We start from the raw sequence: 21692 nt of genomic DNA on the forward strand, positions 1-21692 counted from the left end.
CAAATTGTGAACGTAGCAACTGACACATGCTTTCTTCAAAGCAGCTCAACATCTCTAACTGGTATACTCACATTTAGCTCCTTCGAAGAGGCCACATGCATTATCAGACGGATATAGTCTCTGATAAAACAGTGGAAAATGATGTTTCTTTCTTCAGCAGAGAGACCAGCAATATGCTGCCCCAGTGGTGTCTTCTGAAAGAGTCCTACAAACTTCTCCGCATGGCCTGCAGGTCAGGAGTACAATGGGAGGAAACTAGATTAGATGGGAATTTTAAATGCCATAGTATCTCTTTATGCCAATAGGCATGAATCTTCTTGAATTGCCAGTCATTTTAAAGGTTGTTTTGTATTGCTTTTTGATGGTATTTTGTTTTTATATTGTTTAAAATGTCCTGACATTTTATGATAGGATAGTATATAAATGCTTCAATAAATAAATATCTCCCAGAAATACCATGCAGCAGTGGCACGGCCCTATTTCAAAAGTTAAAAGTATGATGACCCTTTACTTTGTAAGACTCATAACCCAAAACACTGAAAGCTGTTTGTCGTTTATGAAGAAGTCTTTTGGTAACTACTGAGAAATAGAAAATTTGACATTGCACCAGAAATGTGGCCCAAATCACTCCTTTAGTCCCAAAGCAATGCTCTTAGCAGCTAGCAAGTCTAGCACCTAGGACTGTCATGTCCTGGACATAAATCCAGGACATTCTTGGATATGCAGTAAATTTTCAGTAGGAACATTTGTCTGTATACTTTATGATATGCCTATAAAAGCAATTAGAAACAGAAGATGCTCAGGGACTAAAAACTTGCATAAGCAGAACCAAAAGCCACTGATAGATCAAATAAGAATATAGAGTTACACTCCCCTGTCCTCCTTTTGATAAAGGTCACAAATTAGGATGACCAAGACCCAATCAAGTCACATAATCAGACCTGAATGCAGATTGAAATGGGCCGAGATCATGTTTAATCCAAGAGTACTTGCAATTGTTGTGCCACCACCCTCTCAATCACCTTCTCTACGAAGGGAGAATTTGCGAACAGGGTTCCTATGGGGAAAACAGAGCCTGGGGGGAACTTCAGAAAAACAGCAAAATGTCCGTTTTGGGGTTTTTTTGGCAAATAGAACCATAGAGGACAGCAGCTGAACCCCATAACAAACATCGAAAAGGGATGGTGCCTCATTATTGCCTTCAGATCCTTTTGACATATTTATCTAAAGGTTCCTATGAGTGACACTAGTTTCAGTGTCATCCCTGCACTCTCACCTTCATCACCAATGACATATGGGGCTTGAACCCAAAGGTCTTCCAAAAAATCCTTTATCCTCCAGCTGAAGGGTAGTTCATTGCCAGCATCTGTAAATACCTGAAAGGAATTCTCCACCAGAATTGTCTTGGATTGGGAGCTGGGCAAGAAACATGCAAAATCAATCAGAAAGTTGGTAGAATTCCATTACCAAGCGGGGAAACTTACTTTTACTTTTCTTTAATCTATTAATCATTACTATTAAAAAAAAACAAAAAATAGATAATAAGGCCAGCCTTTAATCAAGGTGCATGTAAAATGCAATCTGTTTATATAGAAAAAGAAACAATGAATGCAGAATGAATGGATTACAGGATACAATTAGTATGAGGGCTGCCTCAATAACTTATTCTATAAGGATGGATGGATGGATGGATGGATGAATGAATGTAGTGGATGCATTTCAGAGACACTATAATTAACACATGGAATAAAAGGATACTACAGGTCTGGAGAACTCTCTTTGGTCCCACAGGATAGCAATTCACAAGGCCTACATACATACATACACACACACCCCGACTAGCCTGGTACTGTACTATGGGAGCAGCTGGGTAAGATCAGGTCCACCCAGCTCACTCACCCAATTCTCATGGGAGAGAAGATCATCTACTGCCTAGATTTCAAGATAGACTATTGCTTTTTTCAGGCCAGGGTTTTGGATTTAGACCCCAGGGTAGAACAGCGAAAAACCCCCAACAAGTTGAGGAGCGAAGAGGATTAAATTGTGCAAAGGATGGAGGAAAAAAAGGAGGACTTCTGCTAGGATAGACAAGAAGACAAAATGGGAGAAGCTCCTGGAAATGGAGGAGACAGTTTTCAAATTTGCAGCAAGGTTCTCCTGTCTAGGCTAGAAGTATGTGATATAACCTAGGTATTAAAGAGTTCTGCTGTAAGCCAAACCTACTGAGAAATGGGAAGCCAAACTGTCATGGCCTTCTACTGGCATACATAGTTGCCAAATGAACAAACAGCTTTCAAAATATTCCTTCACATGGGAGTCAAAATCACATTCACCATTTACATTTAACAACAAATCAATTCACCAGCAACCATTGCTGCCTTGGTTGTGCCACTTACCTTTTCTCACTCATAATGTAAGGGATGTTCAGAAGATTGAGATCATTGAAGATGAACATCCACAGATCTTTCACACAACTTTCTGTTTCTGGTCTAACCAACAGGTCCAAGTTGCCGTCTCTGTCTAGGACAGACACCATATAGGCCAGAAATGGTATAACTGCACTCTGCACCCGCTTCCACAAGGTGTGCCTGCAAGTTTCAAGAGAGGTAAAGGAAACAAAACAAAAGAAAGAAAGAAAGAAAGAAAGAAAGAAAGAAAGAAAGAAAGAAAGAAAGAAAGAAAGAATACCCAATATTAAGAAGAAATTGTTCAGACACAATCACGCACTCTTTCAGGAGCATTCTGACAGACTGAAAATCTCAAGGGAGAATGTTATAAAGAAAGAGCAATCCCTTTTTTGACTTGCGTATATACTTCTTTCTTCTTTTGAAAGCACCTTTCCAACTGTGAACCATGGTTTTGAAGCAAAGTTTATACTATTTACATATGGAATGTTACCACCTGAAGCAGAGGCAGAAACTTTGAAAGACAGTCAAACATTATTGGCCCACACAGCTATTACTGCAGAAAACAACAACACCCAGTTTTATTAAGAGTTTTGGTTCCCATCTTGCACCAGCTACACATGTAAATGCTCTGAACTCAAAAGGGCCAGGATATTTAACTAGCTGTAATACTGCAGTTGACTGCAGAAAACAAAAAAAGAAAAACATGTGAGAAATTTCAGATCCTCCACCTCCTGGGAATAAAGCAACAATGCTTTGCAGTAAGTTACCTGAACCATTGTGGTGATGGTGAGGGAAATAGACAAAATGACAATTTATTCTCCCCCTGCTTATTCTTTCTTAGTAACCACTTGTTGGTGAAATAGATTACTTCATTTGAGACTTTTATTTCCTTCCTGTATTTTCTCTGTATTACATTTGCTCAAAACAGATTCAGGGCTCGCCCTCATTTCTACTTGTCCTGTGCTTTCTTAGGCATGGGACCCTAAGACTGTCTTTAAGAATCCATGGAAAACCTGATTGCTGTTTGTTCCAATTCAGTGCTAAACCGCAGATTTTCCTGGGGGAAAGAGGTAAGGAAAAGGGAGGCGTGGATAAGCCCTGTGTGAGTTAGCATGTGCTAGTGACACTACTTTTGGCCACATGCAAAGCCTGTACATGGGGATGCGGGTGGCGCTGTGGGTTAAACCACAGAGCCTAGGGCTTGCTGATCAGAAGGTCGGCGGTTCAAATCCCCGCGACAGGGTAAGCTCCCATTGCTTGGTCCCTGCTCCTGCCAACCTAGCAGTTCGAAACCACGTCAAAGTGCAAGTAGATAAATAGGTACCGCTCCGGTGGGAAGGTAAACGGCGTTTCCGTGTGCTGCTCTGGTTTGCCAGAAGCGGTTTAGTCATGCTGGCCACATGACCTGGAAGCTGTACGCCAGCTCCCTTGGCCAATAAAGCGAGATGAGTGCGCAACCCCAGAGTCGTTTGTGACTGGACCTAATGGTCAGGGGTCCCTTTACCTTTAAAGCCTGTACTCAGAATGACTTTGTCATGACTAATAAACCTTGTTTTATTTCTCCTTTCAACCAGCTGTTTTACTAGATTATTTCGCTCAGCATACCACTGCAATATATTTACCAAACTCTTAACACCACCTTGATTCTGCGGCCCTTAAACCCATCTGAAAAGTTCCCAAAGCTCAAGGGGACCCTCTGGAGAAGTATCAAATGTAGCTTGTGGGGCTACAGCTGGAACAATAAATTTATAATTCCTCTGAGTGCATGGAACCATCTTAAGAGAGGTGTACTCTTTAGATAGGGACGCGGGTGGCGCTGTGGGCTAAAGCCTCAGCGCCTAGGGCTTGCCGATCGAAAGGTCGGCGGTTCGAATCCCCGCGGCGGGGTGCGCTCCCGCTGCTCGGTCCCAGCGCCTGCCCACCTAGCAGTTCGAAAGCACCCCCGGGGGCAAGTAGATAAATAGGTACCGCTTACCAGCGGGAAGGTAAACGGCGTTCCGTGTGCGGCTCTGGCTCGCCAGAGCAGCGTTGTCACGCTGGCCACGTGACCCGGAAGTGTCTTCGGACAGCGCTGGCCCCCGGCCAATAGATGTGAGATGGGCGCACAAACCCCAGAGTCTGTCAAGACTGGCCCGTTCGGGCAGGGGTACCTTTACCTTTACCTTTTTTACTCTTTAGATACTGGCCTATATTTTTAGATTGCTGAAATACGACTAGTTTCAACTAATGTGTATACCTGAAAGTTCCCGCTTCTTGGAGGGCATTGAGGTTTGATGCCTCCCGAAGCACCCACTCTTTCATGATGTAAGAGTTCTCCTCCTGCTTTCTCAAAAGGGTTAAGAGGCGAATCTTTGTTATCTTCAGGAAGGAAGCTGAAAAATAGCAGAAAGTGTGCTAACTGGTATTCCTTAAGGCTAGATTTCAAGTGTTGAAGACAAAACAAAAGGTATCTATTTCTATTGGACCGATAGCTAATTTAGTCCGATTTTATCATCAACACCAGTTAAGGTTTCACAAACTTCTGCAGTGCTTGACTGTCAGCTATAAAATTACAAATATACAGGGTGAGTCCTTTAAAAGAGGCCCCATGGATACAGTGTACACATGTTCCATGGGGCCTCTTTTAAAAGACTCACCCTGTATTATCTATATAAAATTGTTGCGAGTCGTCATCTGGGGATGAGTGAAGAGTTTAGAGTATACTGAATCTACAGAATGCTCAGCATGAAGTAGGAGAGGTTGCAAATGTGCTGCACTGGTGTTTAGAAACTAGACTAGGTGACAGTAAACTACAGCTGTTATCTTGGCAAGATGGAAGCACTAAAAGCTTTAACTGATATGATTTTGCCTTATTGCCACATCTTGTGGCACATCTGGGCCCATAACCAAAAGGTACCACTGTACAAAACAAAATGCTCCTAGTCATTCATACCTTTCAAATCACTTTCCTCAGAAAGAAGGCTAAGGAGAATTTCAATCCTCCTAGTGCTGCGGCTGGAACTCTCATTTGGGTCTCTTAGCATCCCCACAGCACTTTGCACGCAGCTCCTCAGAAGAACGGTGGTGTCCAAGATTTTGGGCTTTCCAGGAGTAGAGAAAGAGAGCCTATTAATATTGTGAAGCAACACAGACTAACCTGGTGCACATTTCTTCTCTGAAAAAGGGAACTGATGTAAACAAGAGCTTTCTGCCTGTAATGACTCTCTTGCTTGCTGGCCAATACAGGAGACAAAGATACAAGATCTCCCCTGCAGCCAGGAATCAGCATATTTATCTGCCTGGAGAAGAGCAGTCATAAAAGCAAGGAAAAGGGATAGCACAGCAAGGTCCTATTAACAAAAACCAGTAAGTACTTGTTTTGTTATGGTGGAGAAGTGAGAAGAACCCACTTCCTGCATTGGAGATCTACTCCACTTGCGATAATTGGTGTCCTTGATCTTTCTGGAGTGTTTAAGAGAAGACCCAGCATGGGATCTATGTTTTATCAGTCCAATAACAGGCTTAGTGCTGGGAGCAGAGGGGAGAGCAAGAATTGAGTACAGAAGCATGGAGACACTAAAAAGGAGCTCCTGTAATGTTCTGGTAAACAGATGATAGTGAGGCTAACAAAATGACGGCCACCAGGAAAATGCTGGGCTTACTCTCAGTGCTAACAAGGGACGCCTGCAGACTTTGTGATTATTTATTCATTAAATTTCTATACTGCCCTTCATCCGAGGATCACAGGGCTGTTTACAACACATAACATAGTAGCAAACAAAAACAATAACCTGCCCCCACCCAAACACAGACAATTTAAAAGGCCATAAATTAGCTAATAAGCCAAAGGCCTAGGAGAAGAGGAATGTTTTTACCCAGGACCTAAATATACTGTATGTAACAAAGGTGCCAGGCAAGCCTCCCTGGGGAGAGCATTCCACAAATGGGGAGCCACTGCAGAAAAGGTCCACTCTTGTTTTCTGACCCTCCAGACCTCTCATGGAGGAGACACACAAAGAAGGACCTCAGAGGATGATCATAAGGTTTGTTAGTTCTTAGGGAGAGAAGAGGCCCTTGAGGTGATACCATTCACCACTGTCTTTGAGGCTCAGTAGAAGCCCAGAGATGGAAGCTGGCTGAAATGGGCCCTAACTAATTGTTTAGTGTCTAGAAGGGGTGTCTAGAGTTTGGAGGTAGCCAACCTGTTCCTCTGTGATGAGGAAGACTTTCCCTTAGGGATCAATTGGAACGGTAGGCCAGAGCGATCCCTGTGCTCAAGAGGAACACATGTTCTGGAGAGACTTGCTTTTGGAGACTCCATGGCGGCAGCAGCAGCAGCCAGAATTCCCACCCCTTAGGTTTTCACCATTCTAACATGGGTGGTCATTTTTACTACAGATCTGCCTGTTTGTTCAGGAAAGCCACAGAAACAATGTACAGGTGAGAGAGCAGAAATGGACAATAAGGGGAGCAAGGAAAAAGGCAAAGGCGGCTGGGAGGTGGGGGCAGAAAACATGCAAAGATAGCAGAGCAGACGGGAGAAGGGCTGAAGCCCAGGAAAACAGGGAAAGGAACCCAACCTCTGGTATGAGGAAGCATAATCCATGCTTATTAGATGTTTCCTCACTACACCTGAGAAAATTTGGGGATATGCAGGCTCCCATACCATTTGGGGGGGGGGGATGGAGGGGAAACCATAACAGAGAACAAGTACAATAATACCTCTGGGATTTTTATGATTTGTCCTCAGCATGAATAAGGGGAGCGGGGGAAGCACTCTCTGTTTTCAAAGGTAGCCAAATAAAATAATTAAAGTGAGATACATTGAAACTTACAGCCAATCTTTCTGTTTTGGGTGCTGCTGATACCACATCCATCTCCTCATCTTGTTCTTCTTCCTTTGCCATAATCACAGCTGCAAATAATACAGAAGATTGCATGGGTTGAATTTTGCTTACTGATAAAATTAAGGACACCGGGAATGACTACAAGTTGTCAGAAGTTAATGCTACATCACTTATTGAAATTCTTACACTCACGTTTTTGTGCAGACTTCCCCGTATCTTCATAAAACAGCTGGCTGAGGGTTATGTTCCTCAGGGAAGTTACATCAGAAACCATATCCTTGGATCTCCTTAGATCATCAATGTGCACAGACTGCCACATTCCTAGCAATAGACAGAAATACTTTCGGTGACTACTGCCATGAAGTTATCATGGCTCAGCACCTGAGGGCCCCAGTCCTGCCACTCACCACCTGGCCCAGGACGGGGCCTGGTGGGCTCTATAAAGGACTGCTGCTGCTGCTGCTAGGCAGAGAGGGCTCCGTTTTGTTTTGTTTAAATTGCTGTTATTTTTTACCTATGTCATTTTAAACTGTGATATTCATGCTGTATTCTTAGTTTTAGATTTTGATTTACGTGGAAATTGTTTCCCATTTGGTTGTGTATTTTTTAATGTGGTTTATTTATTGTTTATGACTTTTTTAATTATGTAAATCTTGTTACGCTGTAAGCCGCCTTGAGAATTGTTTTTTTAACTGTGCAAAGGCAGCATACAAATAAAAAATGATGATGATCTAAAAAAAAAAAAGAAAAATCCAGTGCAGGACAGATAGGGATGAGCCTAACTACCTAGAGGCTCAATAATACTGATTTCTTATTTATTAGACTTATATACCATCCTTCATCAAAAGGTATTCACAGTATGGGCATCTTTTAACTCCGTCTGCTCTCTTTGTATTGTTTTCAAAAGAAAGCAAAAGACAGCAAATATTGCATTTATTAGAGAAGTGTCCTGACCACAAGATTCAATTTGGACCTCAATTTGATACTTCACAAAATAGCCCTATTTTCTTCTCTATTTGCGCCAATATCAGGCATTTATTCAGAGTTGCAACAGCACTCCAAACTCACTGAAAACCTCGTATTTATTCTACATCCCACTGCACCAGTCGTGCAGTCCTACCTCCATGAAATCCCACATAGGAACTTCCTCCTTCAATGCGAGATAGCTTAGTGATGAAGAGCACAAACACTGAGGCTTCACACAGATCTATTTTGTTAATTTCATTAACAGCTGAGTATCTGTAAGGGAAAGGAAACACTTGTCGGCAATTTCAAGCGGCAGTACAGAGGACGCTACTGCCTAATCACATCTCATTATAGCAACACTTACAAGGCTTACTTCTCCACCCCATCCTAACACCAAGCTTTAAAGGTTCACTATGTTCATATAGCTTCACACAAAAGCTTATCTTCCCTCACACTTTCCTCAAGTGTTTTACTAGACCTTGAAAAGGGTAGACCTTGAAAAAGATTGTGGTAACTGTTAGCCATGAGTGCAATGCTGCTCTAATAAAGAAGCTGGAAAATACAACACATGCTATATAACATACTTGGCTGAGGCAACAATCTGGGCACTGAGAGATCCATTTTCAAAGTCAGTCTGAATAATCAGTATTTTAGTTCCAGGCGCAACAGAAAGAGAATTCCTGGGAGAAAACAACAGATGTCACAAGAATGGTTAAAAGGGTATTGTATTTCAGGCACAGAGTGGATCATCACACACAACAGTACGGTACCCAGACTTCAAATATCTGAAAGACCACCTCCGTCTCTATAGACCATCTCAGGTGCTGAGACTGGCAGAGGGGGTCCTCTTGGTAGGTTTGGGGTGGTGGTGGTAGCCTGGGAAAGGGCATTATCTGTGGCTGCCCCTAAGCTATGAACTCCCTCCCCACAGATGTGTGTCTGGTACCTTCATTCTACAGCTTCCAGACAATGCTGAAGACCCAACTCCTGTATATTTTTAGGCCCCACTTTTTATGACTATATGTTGTTTTTAATATTGTCACACACCACGGCACCTTAGGGTGAAGGGTGGGTGATAGATAAATAAATATCAACTTCCATCTATCCCAGCAATCTGAATCTATAACATAACCTTAAATGCTACCACAAGCCCATGCTTATTTCACTCAAAAATTCTATTTCACTCAAAAATTCTGTTACTGTCATCTTCAATGTGGTCTACAAACCAAGTGGACTGAGAAACGCAAGCCACTCACCGAATTTCTTTCAAAAAGGAATGTTCTGTGTCAAACTGTTGCAAGAAAAGAACTTTTGGAATTCCTACATTGTCCCATAGTTCTGTCTTCAAAGTCTCTGTGTCTGCCGCAGTCAAGAGTCTAGAGAAAGTTGTAACCTGAAACGTAAAGAAAAATACGAGATTTCTCTGTCAGAGATGTACAAAGCCTTTTAAGATTTTTGCACAACTGGGACTTCCGGTTCGGCGCCAGTGCTAATGGCTGCTCCCTCTCCGAGCTCCGGAGAGAGGACGGCTCTGCGAGTTCGGGTCTGACCCGCTACGGCAAGCGGGGGACCCCTAAAATCACAGGAACGGAGCCTGTGAACAAGGAGATTCGGTGGGCACCTGAAGCACCCCCCTTTACCGCAGAAAGAGCCTTTTTAAAGGCTCCGGAACGACAACGGGGAGCGCGGTGCTGAGAATCGCTACCCAGCCCGCAGGGTGAAGCCGCGTCGCCATTAGTGGAGAGCGCCGATTCCCTTCCTGAATAATCTGGACAAAAAAGACCCGTGAGTAAGATTGAACCTTTATTCGTGTCAAAACTACTTGAAATTAGGCTGAAAACGGGAAAGGCGAAAATTAAGGAAGTCTGCCTTCCCCCGACTGCATGACAATTAAAGCAACGAAAGTTACTGAGCTGCATCCATATGGGATATTGTCTTTAACTGCTTGAATCCGACATTTGGACTTTGACTATCCCCTCTAGCTTGCAGGGCAGAGGGGAGGAATAAGTGATTTTATAAGCTGCATGACCAACTTAAAGGAAAGGGAATTCTCTGCAGCCTTCAACCTGGCACAAACTGCTATTAAAACAAAGGAACACTGAACTGACTTGACTCCTGTGAAAGTAACAAAGTGGAAGTCTCATTGCTTATTTGTTACAAAGTTTTGGGACTCTGTGGACACAATATATCAGGGAAGGCTGGGACTCTATCTATTGGGAAAGTGTTGCAATATACATATAGAAGCCTCCCGATAAATTTGCTTTTTAAATACTCTTTGCCTTTGTTTGCGGACATTTTGATTTGCTCCCTCTAGAGGGTAAATTAAAAGTTGCTACGCTTTGGGACAGTGGAATTTTCCTTTAGGAGAAGGCTCTCGTGGGAAACGACCTTGGGATATGAGTGGCCCAGCAGACGAGATAAGCACGAGAGCCAAGACAAGGCAATATCAACAACAGCTACAGCAACACAAGAAAAGAGGCTCGATCTCAGGCATAACCCCTACAGTGACAACAGGACAAGAAAAAGGTACAGCAGTCTCCATGGATGCAGTGTCGCAAGCCCTTCTTAAGATAAACCAGTCTCTGGAGAATCTAACAAAGCAGACGGCTGAAAATACCAAGAAATTGACAGAGAATTCACAGAAATTGACAGATTTAACAACAAGACTTGACCTGAATACAGAATCTATAAACAGGCTTACGCAAGAAAATTCTGCCACACGTCAAATTGCGGAGGAAGCTAGAACTATTGCTGGAGAGACCCAGGAAAAATTAGAACCGATTGCCAGGAAGGTCTATGACCACGACGCAACTCTGGCATTGTGGGAACTACAAAGAAAAGAAAGGAATTTGAAACTACGATCAATTCCAGAGGACGAAGGAGACAATCTTACGGACTTTTTAACGAAAGAGTTTGCTGATTCCTGGGAAGATCTAGAGGAAGACGAATTTAAAATTACAACAGCATTTAGACTGGGCAGAAGACAGAACAGAAAGGCGCCGAGAGACTGTCTGATTACCTTGAGATCGAAGGAGGAAAGAGACAAAATTCTAAGACTGCACTTTGAAAAGGCCTTACAAATTGGGAACTCACCGATACAGATCTTTAAAGACATTCCTAAACATATTTTGGACTTGAGAGCTTCTTATAAGGATTTGGTTTACCTGTTGAAGAAGAACACCATTCTCTTCAGGTGGGAATTTCCACAGGGACTGTCTTTTGACTATAGGGGGAAGAAGGTGAAAATAAAGACGATACAGGATAAAGACAGGTTCCTGCAAAGAAATCAAGAAGATTTACAGAAAGGAACTGTAGACCCAATTGCTGAGCAAAAGAGTGTAATAGACATCCTGAACCTTTCGTTTGGACAGAATCTTCCACCACCAACAGAGGAGGAACAACAATTGGGAGCTGTTGGAGGAATACCAGAAAAATAACAAGATGGCCCTGCAATTCCTTAGCTGGAATTGTAATGGGATGAACAGTCCTTTGAAGAGACGACAAGTATTCCATATTTTGTACAGAGAACAACTGGACTTGATTTGCTTACAGGAAACCCATATAACTAGAGCACACAGGAGACTGCTTATGAATAAAAAATTGGGACAAGAATTTATTTCGTCGGACAAAGTGAAAAAAAGAGGAGTTGTGATTTATGTAAAAGAGAAGTGGGCTCCAAAAATGATGTTCAAAGATGAACAAGGAAGATATTTAGCGGTGGAGATTCAGGTACAAGGAGAAAAATTTCTGATAATTGGGATCTATGCACCAAATGAAGGTAAAGCAGAATTCTTCAAAAAACTCCATGAAACTTTGACGGATTACTTGGAATACAATATGATAATCATGGGAGATATGAATGGTGTAGTCTCTACAAACATGGACAAGACACAAAGACTGACACTTACTAAAGAAGGGAGACTCCCGAAGACTTTCTTCGAAATGACTGAAAATATGGACTTAATAGACATTTGGAGAACAAGGAACCCTCTTGAAAGAGAGGGAACCTTTTTCTCCCATGCAAAGATGACCTGGACCAGAATCGACCAAATATGGGTTACTAGTGGAATGGCTCCGAAGATTAAGAAGGTAGAAATCTGCCCAAAAACCTGTTCCGACCATAACGCCGTGAAGATGGAAATGAAATTTACAACAACTGGTCAGTTTAGATGGAGAATGAATGACACCCTATTCCGAGATAGAGAGATCCACATGAAGGCCCAAAAAACTCTAAAGGACTATTTTGAAATCAATCTAAAGGGCGATGTGGAAAAAAGAGTGATCTGGGACGCAAGTAAAGCTGTGATGCGAGGATTTTTGATTCAACAAAATTCAATAAAGAAGAGAAAACAGAATGAGAAAAAGGAAAAAATTTTGGAAAAGATAAAAGGAGAGAAAAAATTAAGATCAAAACCAAAGTCCCAGGAGATTTTGAGGGAGATTAAGTTGTATCAAACACAATATATGGAATTGATGAACCAAGAGATAGAATGGAAAATAAAGCAAATGAAACAAAAGACATTTGAGTCGGCAGACAAATGTGGTAAACTTCTGGCATGGCAACTTAAGAAAAGACAGAAATTAAATACAGTCACAAGTCTAGAAGTGGATGGAAAAAATATATCTAAACCCAACGAGATAAGAAATTGCTTTGTGAGTTATTTTAAAAAACTTTATTCCCAAGGATTACAAAATGAAGAGGACATAGATAAATTCCTTAATAAATATGGATTACAAAAAATCTCTCATCATAGCAAGGTGGATCTAAACCAGAGAATAACAGAACAAGAGATAGAGGGTGCCATTCAGGACATGCAACTGGGCAAATCTCCAGGGCCAGACGGACTGACTTCCAGATATTACAAATCTTTAAAGGAATGGCTGATACAACCGTTAAAGGAAGTTTGTAACGAGATCTTAGAGGGAAAAAAGGCACCCGAATCGTGGAAAGAAGCATATATCTCACTCATACCAAAGACAGAGACTGAAAAGACTCAACTGAAGAACTACCGCCCAATTTCGTTACTGAATGTGGATTACAAAATTTTTGCAGACATTTTAGCAAAAAGATTTAAAAGAGTACTGATGGAGAAGATTCACAGAGACCAAGCAGGCTTTCTCCCAAAAAGACACCTCTCAGACAATGTTAGGAATATAATAGACATTTTGGAAAAGTTAGAGGTGAACATAAATACTAAAGCAGTTTTGATATTTGTGGATGCGGAGAAAGCCTTTGACAATATTTCGTGGAGTTTTATGAAAAAGAATCTTCATGGGATGGGGGTAGGACAAGGATTTGAGAATGGTATGGGTGCAATATATTCCGAACAAAAAGCTAAGTTGATTGTAAATAATGTAATAACTGAGGAACTTAAGATAGAAAAAGGAACACGACAGGGGTGCCCAATTTCCCCATTGCTTTTTATTTCGGTCCTGGAGGTGTTGCTGAACATGATTAGAGACGACCAGCAGGTTAAAGGTGTAAAGGTCGGAACCAAACACTATAAGTTAAGAGCGTTCGCAGATGACCTTGTTTTGACCTTGCAGGAGCCAAACACTAGTACAAAAAGAGTGTTGGAAATAATCCAACAATTTGGACAGGTAGCTGGATTTAAATTGAATAAACAAAAAACTAAAGTCTTAGGGAAAAACCTAACAGATATGGAAAAGAATAAGTTTCAAGAAGAGACAGGTCTGACGGTGGTTAAGAAGGTGAAATATCTAGGGGTTAATTTAACATCTAAAAACTTGAATCTGTATAAGGACAATTATGAAAAATGTTGGTCAGAAATTAAAAAAGATTTAGAAATATGGTCAAATTTGAGATTGTCAATGTTAGGCCGAATTGCAGTGATTAAGATGAATGTACTGCCTAGAATGTTATTTTTATTTCAAACTTTGCAGATTATTGACAAGATGGACTGTTTCAAGAGGTGGCAGAAAGACATTGCGAAATTTGTCTGGCAGGGCAAAAAGCCCAGAATAAAATATAAAATTTTAACAGATGCAAAAGAAAGAGGGGGATTTGCCCTGCCGGACTTAAAATTGTACTATGAAGCAGCAGCATTCTGCTGGCTGAAAGAGTGGATGCTCCTCGAGAATACAGATATCTTGGACTTAGAAGGTTTCAATAATGCATTTGGCTGGCATGCATATCTATGGTATGACAAAATCAAAGTGCATAGTGCCTTTAAAAATCATATTGTAAGGAAAGCGTTGTTTAATGTTTGGATGAGATATAAAGATCTGTTGGAAAACAAAACCCCTAGATGGTTGTCACCCTTAGAGGCTAAGGCCCATAAGAAAGTTAATATGGAGGTCGGATGGCCAAAGTATTGTGAGATCTTAGAACAGGATGGAGAGAAACTGAAATTAAAGAGCCATGAAAAATTAAAACCCAAAGTACAAGATTGGCTCCACTATTATCAAATAATGGAGGTTTTTAAACAAGACAGGAAAATTGGCTTCCAGGTGGAAAAATCAAAACTTGAGACAGAATTGTTAGAACCCAATACTAAGAATTTGTCAAGAATGTATAACTTGCTGTTGAAATGGAATACACAAGACGAAACAGTTAAATCAGTTATGATTAAGTGGGCACAGGACATTGGTCATAATATTATGTCTGCTGACTGGGAAAGGTTGTGGAACACTGGTATTAAATTTACGGCATGTAGTGCTTTAAAGGAAAATGTGATGAAAATGGTCTATAGGTGGTACATGACTCCAGTTAAGCTAGCAAAAATTTACCATTTGCCTGATAACAAATGTTGGAAATGTAAGGAAACTGAAGGTACTTTTTATCACCTTTGGTGGACATGCCCGAAGATTAAGGTTTTCTGGGAGATGATATATAATGAAATGAAAAAGGTATTTAAATATACCTTTCTTAAGAAACCAGAGGCCTTTCTCTTGGGCATTGTCGGCCAACTGGTGCCAAAAAAGGATAGAACTTTTTTCATGTATGCAACAACAGCAGCAAGAATACTGATCGCAAAGTTTTGGAAGACACAAGATTTACCCACCTTGGAAGAATGGCAGATGAAAGTGATTGACTATATGACATTGGCAGAAATGACGAGCAGAATTCGTGACCAGGGAAAGGAGACTGCGGAAGAAGACTGGAAGAAATTTAAGATTTATCTTAAGAACTATTATAAACTTGATGAAGTTTAGAATGTCGAGATTCTACAGAGAGAAAGGGTTGCAGTAATATAAGATTAGATTAAGAAAGGACTATGATGAATTAGGATCGGAAAAAACATTTATAAGTTGCTATAAAATTTGGACATGAGGATGCAGAAAGGGGAGGTATGGGGAAGTCCGAGGAAAGAAGTTTATGAAAGGACATTTTGAAATTATATTTGTTTGTTTGTCTGTTTTTCTTTTATGTTTGTTTGTTATAAAAACTCTTGTAAAACCAATAAAAATTTTATAAAAAAAAAAAAAGATTTTTGCACAACTGCACACAGCAAACCCTTTTGAAACAAAATGAAGCAATATGGCATGGTAGTCTCATGTCCAATAAAATTAAGGTTAGCCCCACCAGCACCACATACACTAAGGAGGCCCTTGAGTTGCTCTTAGGATCTGAGTGATGCTGACAGCAATCAAGAACCCAACATTTCTGTCAGAACAAATCCCCAAAACTTGGTTGTCAACTACTACACCTATTTGACAACAAAATTCTATTAAATCTGATGGGAATGAAAATAAAATTAAAAGGGAGGCAGAGAGGAAAAAAGAAATGAAACTGCTGTTTGAAGGAAAAGGTATAATCTGCTGAGTAGTATTTAGATGCCTTCCTTTTTACCCTGACTTAAGCAGTCTAGACGTTGCTAATTTCTTGGACAGTCTTTCCACTGCCAAAGGAAGCACTAGGAAATCATTCCACCAACAAACATGGGCAAAACAGATCTTATTTAGATTCTCTAGATCTCTGGCCACATATGAGACACCAAGAATGCTGGCATCTGAGTTGCCAAAAAAGCAAAATTAATTGTATCACCTGCCACCTGTATCTGCTGCTTGAACTTTTAATTTCAAAATGTTTCTGGCACATGGAACACCCATGGCGAAGCGGATAGCAAGATATTCACTGTTTCATATTGAATACGATCAAATAAAACAATACAACTTGGTTTGCTGTTATGAGATGCATCTACAGTATGCTTTACATTTGCATTCTCTCTTCCCTACTCCTTCACACACAAGCCCAAGGCTTGCTGTAGCACATTCTCTTTACAAACCGTATCTCGCCATTACACCTGAACTGGACCAGTAGCTACATTTTACCTTGCTGTAAATACTGCTTGATGGACAATTTAATGAAGGTACGCCTGGTAATGGCTGCTTCACTTTTACCCATGAGGAATATCTTAAACCTTTGTACAACCAGTAAAATATAGCTTAGACCAGACTTTTGACTTAACGTTTTCTGACAATATAGAATAATGATCTCCAAGGTGAAGAGAAATATATTTTCTGATCCATATGCTCCCATGTGTAGTCTAGAATTATTAAAGTTCTAATGCCATCTCAGGAGAGCAAAATTCCTAATGTATTAAAAAAAGAACAAAGATGTATTTCAGAACTCACCTCAATAAAGGTTGTGTGACCCCTAGACTCTGTCTCAAGGCAAGCACGAAGGAACTCTGCAAGCGAAGTGTGATGTTGCTGCTGAAAGTATACCCTGGCCAAGTCATCTGCCAGAAAGGAACCCAGCTGCGAATCACCAAGGCGGACTACAGAATCAGGCGTTGCACAGTTTAACAGGACCAACTTGGCTTCTTCTTGTACTTTTTGCATCAGTTCCTGAGGGGAAGCATCCATTTTCAGCTTCTCCGTCACCTGCAAGACAACTGAGGCACAGGTGTCAGGATGGTAGCCAACAAAGACATCAGAAGGGGTATATTTCTGCTGGCCCAAAAAGTATTTTTCTGTTTCAACTGTTGTGAAGCTGTTCACCCATTTCTTCAATTCTTCCACAGTGTCTCTTTGCCTCCTGTCCAACACAGTATTGATGTCTAGGTAGTGCTTTTCAAGCCTGTTGATCAACGGGATGGGGAAATGTTTGTAGACCACCTCTTTCTCCTCAATGACAATCAAACGGAACTTAGGGTGCACTCTGCATTTCACTCGATGGGTCCCCAAACCCAAGTCAACATACTTTTGACCAGCAAGTTGAACGTAATACTGGTTGAGGGCATCGTAGAGGCTTTCATACAGATTCTGCAGGTTGAGAAGAATGACCATCTGCCCTGTCTCCATACAGATCTTCACTCGGTTGATGTTTCTGCAGATCTGGGTGTATTCCTGGTCTTTTGGAAAACTGGAACCAAAAATAATTTCTGGCTGCTGTGTACCTTTGAAAAAAGCCTGCTGCAGGATCTGGAGGGCTGCATAATTTTCCGTCAACACCAGCAGGTAACGGCATTCACCATCCTCATAGTCACTGTAAATGTTCTGCTGAACTAGATCAATTGTACCAATGTCCTCACGGATGACATCTCCTTTATCCGAGAACCTACACATAAAAATGTTCAAGGCCTCAACACCTTCTTTACCACTGAAATTACGGAGAACTATCTCTGCTAGTTCACGGGAAGCTGGCTCTCTTTTCAGTTTTTTTGTTAAAGCAAACACCATTTTTATGAGACTGTAATAATCACGCAACCCAAAGAACTCCTTGCCTTGGGTCTTGCAAATTTCCTCATAAGCACTTGCAAAGATGGGAAAGAAGCGGTCAACTTTGTGCAGGACGGAGCGTTCTGAAGAGCAGATACCCTTTGCGCTTTCTATGAGTTCCTTCTTGTTTGGTTCTCCACGGGATACAAAGATGCCTCGATTCATCTTAGCTGGATCCAGCGCCCAGTTAGAGATCCCAATGAAGCCAACTTTTTTATGAGGGAGTGGATCATCATCAACACAGCCATCTTCCAAGAGCGGGTGAAGGGTCTTCAGAGGCATTTTGGGGGAGTCTTCAGCCAAGCCAATTTCATCTAACACCACCACAGAGACATACTCCTTTAGGTTCTTTCCTTCTTGGAAGCGAGCACAATGCTTGAAAGTGTTGATGATTCCCTCAGGCGTAGAGTGTGGGCTGCACTGAAAGGACACCAAATGGATTTGCTTCAGTTCTTTATAAAGCTCAGTATATGCAGCTTGGCCTTGCATGGCATCAGCCACAATCGTTTTGGCAAGAGATTTGGAACTGCCAGGCTTGCCAATGAGAAACAAGGGGATTTTAAGTTCAATGCAGATAACCATCATAAAAACATTTTCCTTCAATGCCAAGTTCTTGGCGATCGTTTCCCTCAGAGGTAGGTCACTCAAGAAGAGATCCTGAACTAAGCCAATTTCTTCAAGGATTCCCTTTTCATCATCATATGGCTCTGGAAGGATGGTGCTGATAACTCTTCGGTACTCCCTTTTCCTTTCAAGGGAAGCATGGTAGCAAACACCCACTGCAAGAACCAAGGACCAAAGTACTGGGTCTCGCTGGACAAAACCTTTAGCTGCCTTCCTCTCTGCAACTTGCTTCTCCAGATGTTTCATTAGTAGTTCACTGTGGCTGTGGAACCACTTGAAGACTTCCACACAGCGTTCCACATCTCTGAGGCTGATAAAGCTGCATTCATCATTCCTTTGCCTCATATACGTCTGAGACCCAAAAAGCACATCTGTTATTAACTGGAGTTCAACGTCAGACATTGGTATTGACCTAGTAAGTCTTTGCACAATCTGCTGTATATAGAGTTTTTCAGTAACGTTGTTCAACTGTCCGAAATCCCACACTAGAGGGATCATGCTAGGAGGGAGCGCATGGACACGGTATACCAGCTGCCTAAGAGGAATGGAGCCAAGCTTTTCCTTGGTCTCCTCTGCTTTGACACGGTAGCCTAAGCCAGCCGATTCCAAGCGCTGAATCATTTCCCCTGTATGCTTGCGATAAGGATTGCATGCAGCTATGATTTGCAGACCTGAGTTGTGGACCAAAGGCTCTCCTTTAACTGTACGATCACACAAGACTTCCTTGATGCTGCTGACAGCTTCAGTGGTGTTGGCTTCATCAAAAAACAGGATGGTGTCAAACTGGTATTGTTGTTTATTGTCAATAGCAATGTCTTCTGCTTCCCTGACTTTAGCATAGATTGCATCTGCTGTGGTGCCTCCATGGACCTTGACAAGCTTCATGTTATCGGCATTGGCACCGCTCCTACGTAGTTCGCACAGGAATTTTATTAGCCTGGTTTTTCCACAGCCAGTTTCTCCCATGAGGACAACAGGGATACCACACCTGAATCGCATTTCAATGGCAAGGATCTTTAGCATATTGTCTGTTGTGAGCTCATACGTATCATCAGGATCAATTGGCCACTGTATTCCTAAAACCATGCAAAGTTTCTCAATTTTGTCATGTCTGGGCAGTGCATCAAAATTAATGTTGAATGGAACTCTCTGAAGGCACAATCCCTGGTATAGCTGAGCTGTCATTACATTTCTCTTGATGACACTCCCATTCAAGGGATTGATGGCATCAATACCACCATTAGCACTGGGTTGGAGATGAAAGCCAATGAATGTCATAGATACAGAATCCGCATTGAAAAATATATATGGGTGGGGTTCTGACTCCCACTTCTTCCGAATACGAAATGGAGCAAGATCTTCTTCTGTGACTCCTTCCATGTCAAAAAACTGATTCCCAGGGCTTTCATCAGAAATGTTTAGAGATGGTGTAGCAAAATCCTTTGCCATTAAAATCATAAATGTGACCACGAAATTTTTGAAGCCATGTAAAGTGTCGTTGACAAAATCAGCATTACAGAACACCGATGTTTCACAATTTCTCAGTTGAACGTTCAAAAACCAAGCAAAGTTTCTCAGTTCTGACCATGAAGGATCTATCACTCCACAGTGGATCAGGAGCATCTGCAGGCACTCCGCTGGTGTCCCTTCAACAGAGCCTTTTTCATACTGGAATGTGTCAAGACAATCTCCTCTGCTAGATCTTCTCAAGTACTGGTAGGGTCTCTGAAAGGCTTCGCTACGGAACACTTCCTGATCTATACCTGGGTCTGAGCAATCATAGGACAGATTCCTCTGCATGTCCATTTCTAGGACTTCCTTGGGAGATCTGCAGGTTACTTTGGGGAACACATCCATGAAGTTGTACTTCAATCCTGGAAAATACTTTTTAAAAAAAAGAGAGAGAGAGAGAGAAAGAAGGGAAAGGTTATCCCAATATCACACATCTTGGTCACTCATACTATTTATTTATTTATTGGTTTTGGTAACTTTTCCACAGCTTTTAAACTTTTAAACTGACGAGTTAATACTGCTTCTCATTCATTCTATTTTCCTGGATAATTAAAAAAATATCAGTTATCTTAGCACACATACAATTTTAATATCAACATTCCATAAATACATGATTATGTTAGAAATCATTAAACTCATTAAAAATGGGAGCTTTGCAATAGGGTTTTTCAGTGGTGTACTAGCAAAGTACCATGTAAGAACCATGAACCTTGGTAAGTTGGATGTGATCAAAAATGAGATGGCAAGAATAAATACTGACATCCTGGGCACCAGTGAAATAAAATGGACGGGAATGGGCGAATTCAGCTTGGATGACCATCAAATCTACTACTGTGGGCAAGAATCCCGTAAAAGAAATGGAGTGGCCCTCATAGTCAACACAAGAGTGGTGAAAGCTTTACTGAGATGCAATCTCAGAAATGATAGAATGATCTCGATACGAATCCAAGGCAGACCTTTTAACATCACAGTAATCAAAGTTTATGCACCAACTACTGGGGCTGAAGAAACTGAAATTGACCAATTCTATGAAGACTTACAACACCTTATAGAAATGACACCAAAGAAGGATGTTCTTCTCATTATAGGGGATTGGAATGCTAAAGTAGGGAATCAAGAGATAAAAGGAACAACTGGCAAGCGCCAGTTTGGAATTCAAAACAAAGCTGGGCAAAGGTTAATAGAGTTCTGCCAAGAGAACAAGCTGGTCATCACAAACACTCTTTTCCAACAACACAAGAGACGACTCTACACATGGACATCACCAGATGGGCAGCATCGAAATCAGATTGATTATATTCTCTGTAGCCAAAGATAGAGAAGCTCTATACAGTCAGCAAAAACAAGACCTGAAGCTGACTGTGGCTCAGATCATCAGCTTCTTATAGCAAAATTCAAGCTTAAACTGAAGAAAGTAGGAAAAACCACTGGGCTATGCCAAAGAATGCTCCAACTACCGCACAATTGCACTCATTTCACACATTAGCAAGGTTATGCTTAAAATTCTACAAGGCAGGCTTAAGCAGTATGTGGACCGAGAACTCCCAGAAGTGCAAGCTGGATTTCGAAGGGGCAGAGGAACCAGAGACCAAATTCCAAACATGCGCTGGATTATGGAGAAAGCTAGAGAGTTCCAGAAAGACATCTACTTCTGCTTCATTGACACTGC

At 41.4% G+C, this 21692-nt stretch overlaps 1 protein-coding gene across 3 annotated transcripts in view; it reads right to left on the bottom strand.

Moving 5' to 3' along the window:
• LOC309526970 (E3 ubiquitin-protein ligase RNF213-like) overlaps nucleotides 1-21692 on the bottom strand; it is a 94199-nt gene that overhangs the window by 25935 nt on the left and 46572 nt on the right. For all 3 annotated transcript variants that reach the window (XM_082213391.1, XM_082213390.1, XM_082213389.1), the window contains 11 exons: nucleotides 16799-20395; nucleotides 9457-9593; nucleotides 8785-8880; nucleotides 8355-8473; nucleotides 7427-7555; nucleotides 7223-7302; nucleotides 5341-5488; nucleotides 4645-4780; nucleotides 2397-2588; nucleotides 1277-1416; nucleotides 72-226 (listed from right to left, as the gene is read on the bottom strand). In XM_082213391.1, coding sequence (XP_082069517.1) covers nucleotides 72-226; nucleotides 1277-1416; nucleotides 2397-2588; nucleotides 4645-4780; nucleotides 5341-5488; nucleotides 7223-7302; nucleotides 7427-7555; nucleotides 8355-8473; nucleotides 8785-8880; nucleotides 9457-9593; nucleotides 16799-20395 — 4929 coding nt within the window. The remainder of the gene's footprint in view (nucleotides 1-71; nucleotides 227-1276; nucleotides 1417-2396; nucleotides 2589-4644; nucleotides 4781-5340; nucleotides 5489-7222; nucleotides 7303-7426; nucleotides 7556-8354; nucleotides 8474-8784; nucleotides 8881-9456; nucleotides 9594-16798; nucleotides 20396-21692) is intronic.

Source organism: Podarcis vaucheri (assembly GCF_965113315.1).
Source record: "Podarcis vaucheri genome assembly, chromosome: 2".
In the NCBI taxonomy this organism is placed as follows: domain Eukaryota; kingdom Metazoa; phylum Chordata; class Lepidosauria; order Squamata; family Lacertidae; genus Podarcis; species Podarcis vaucheri.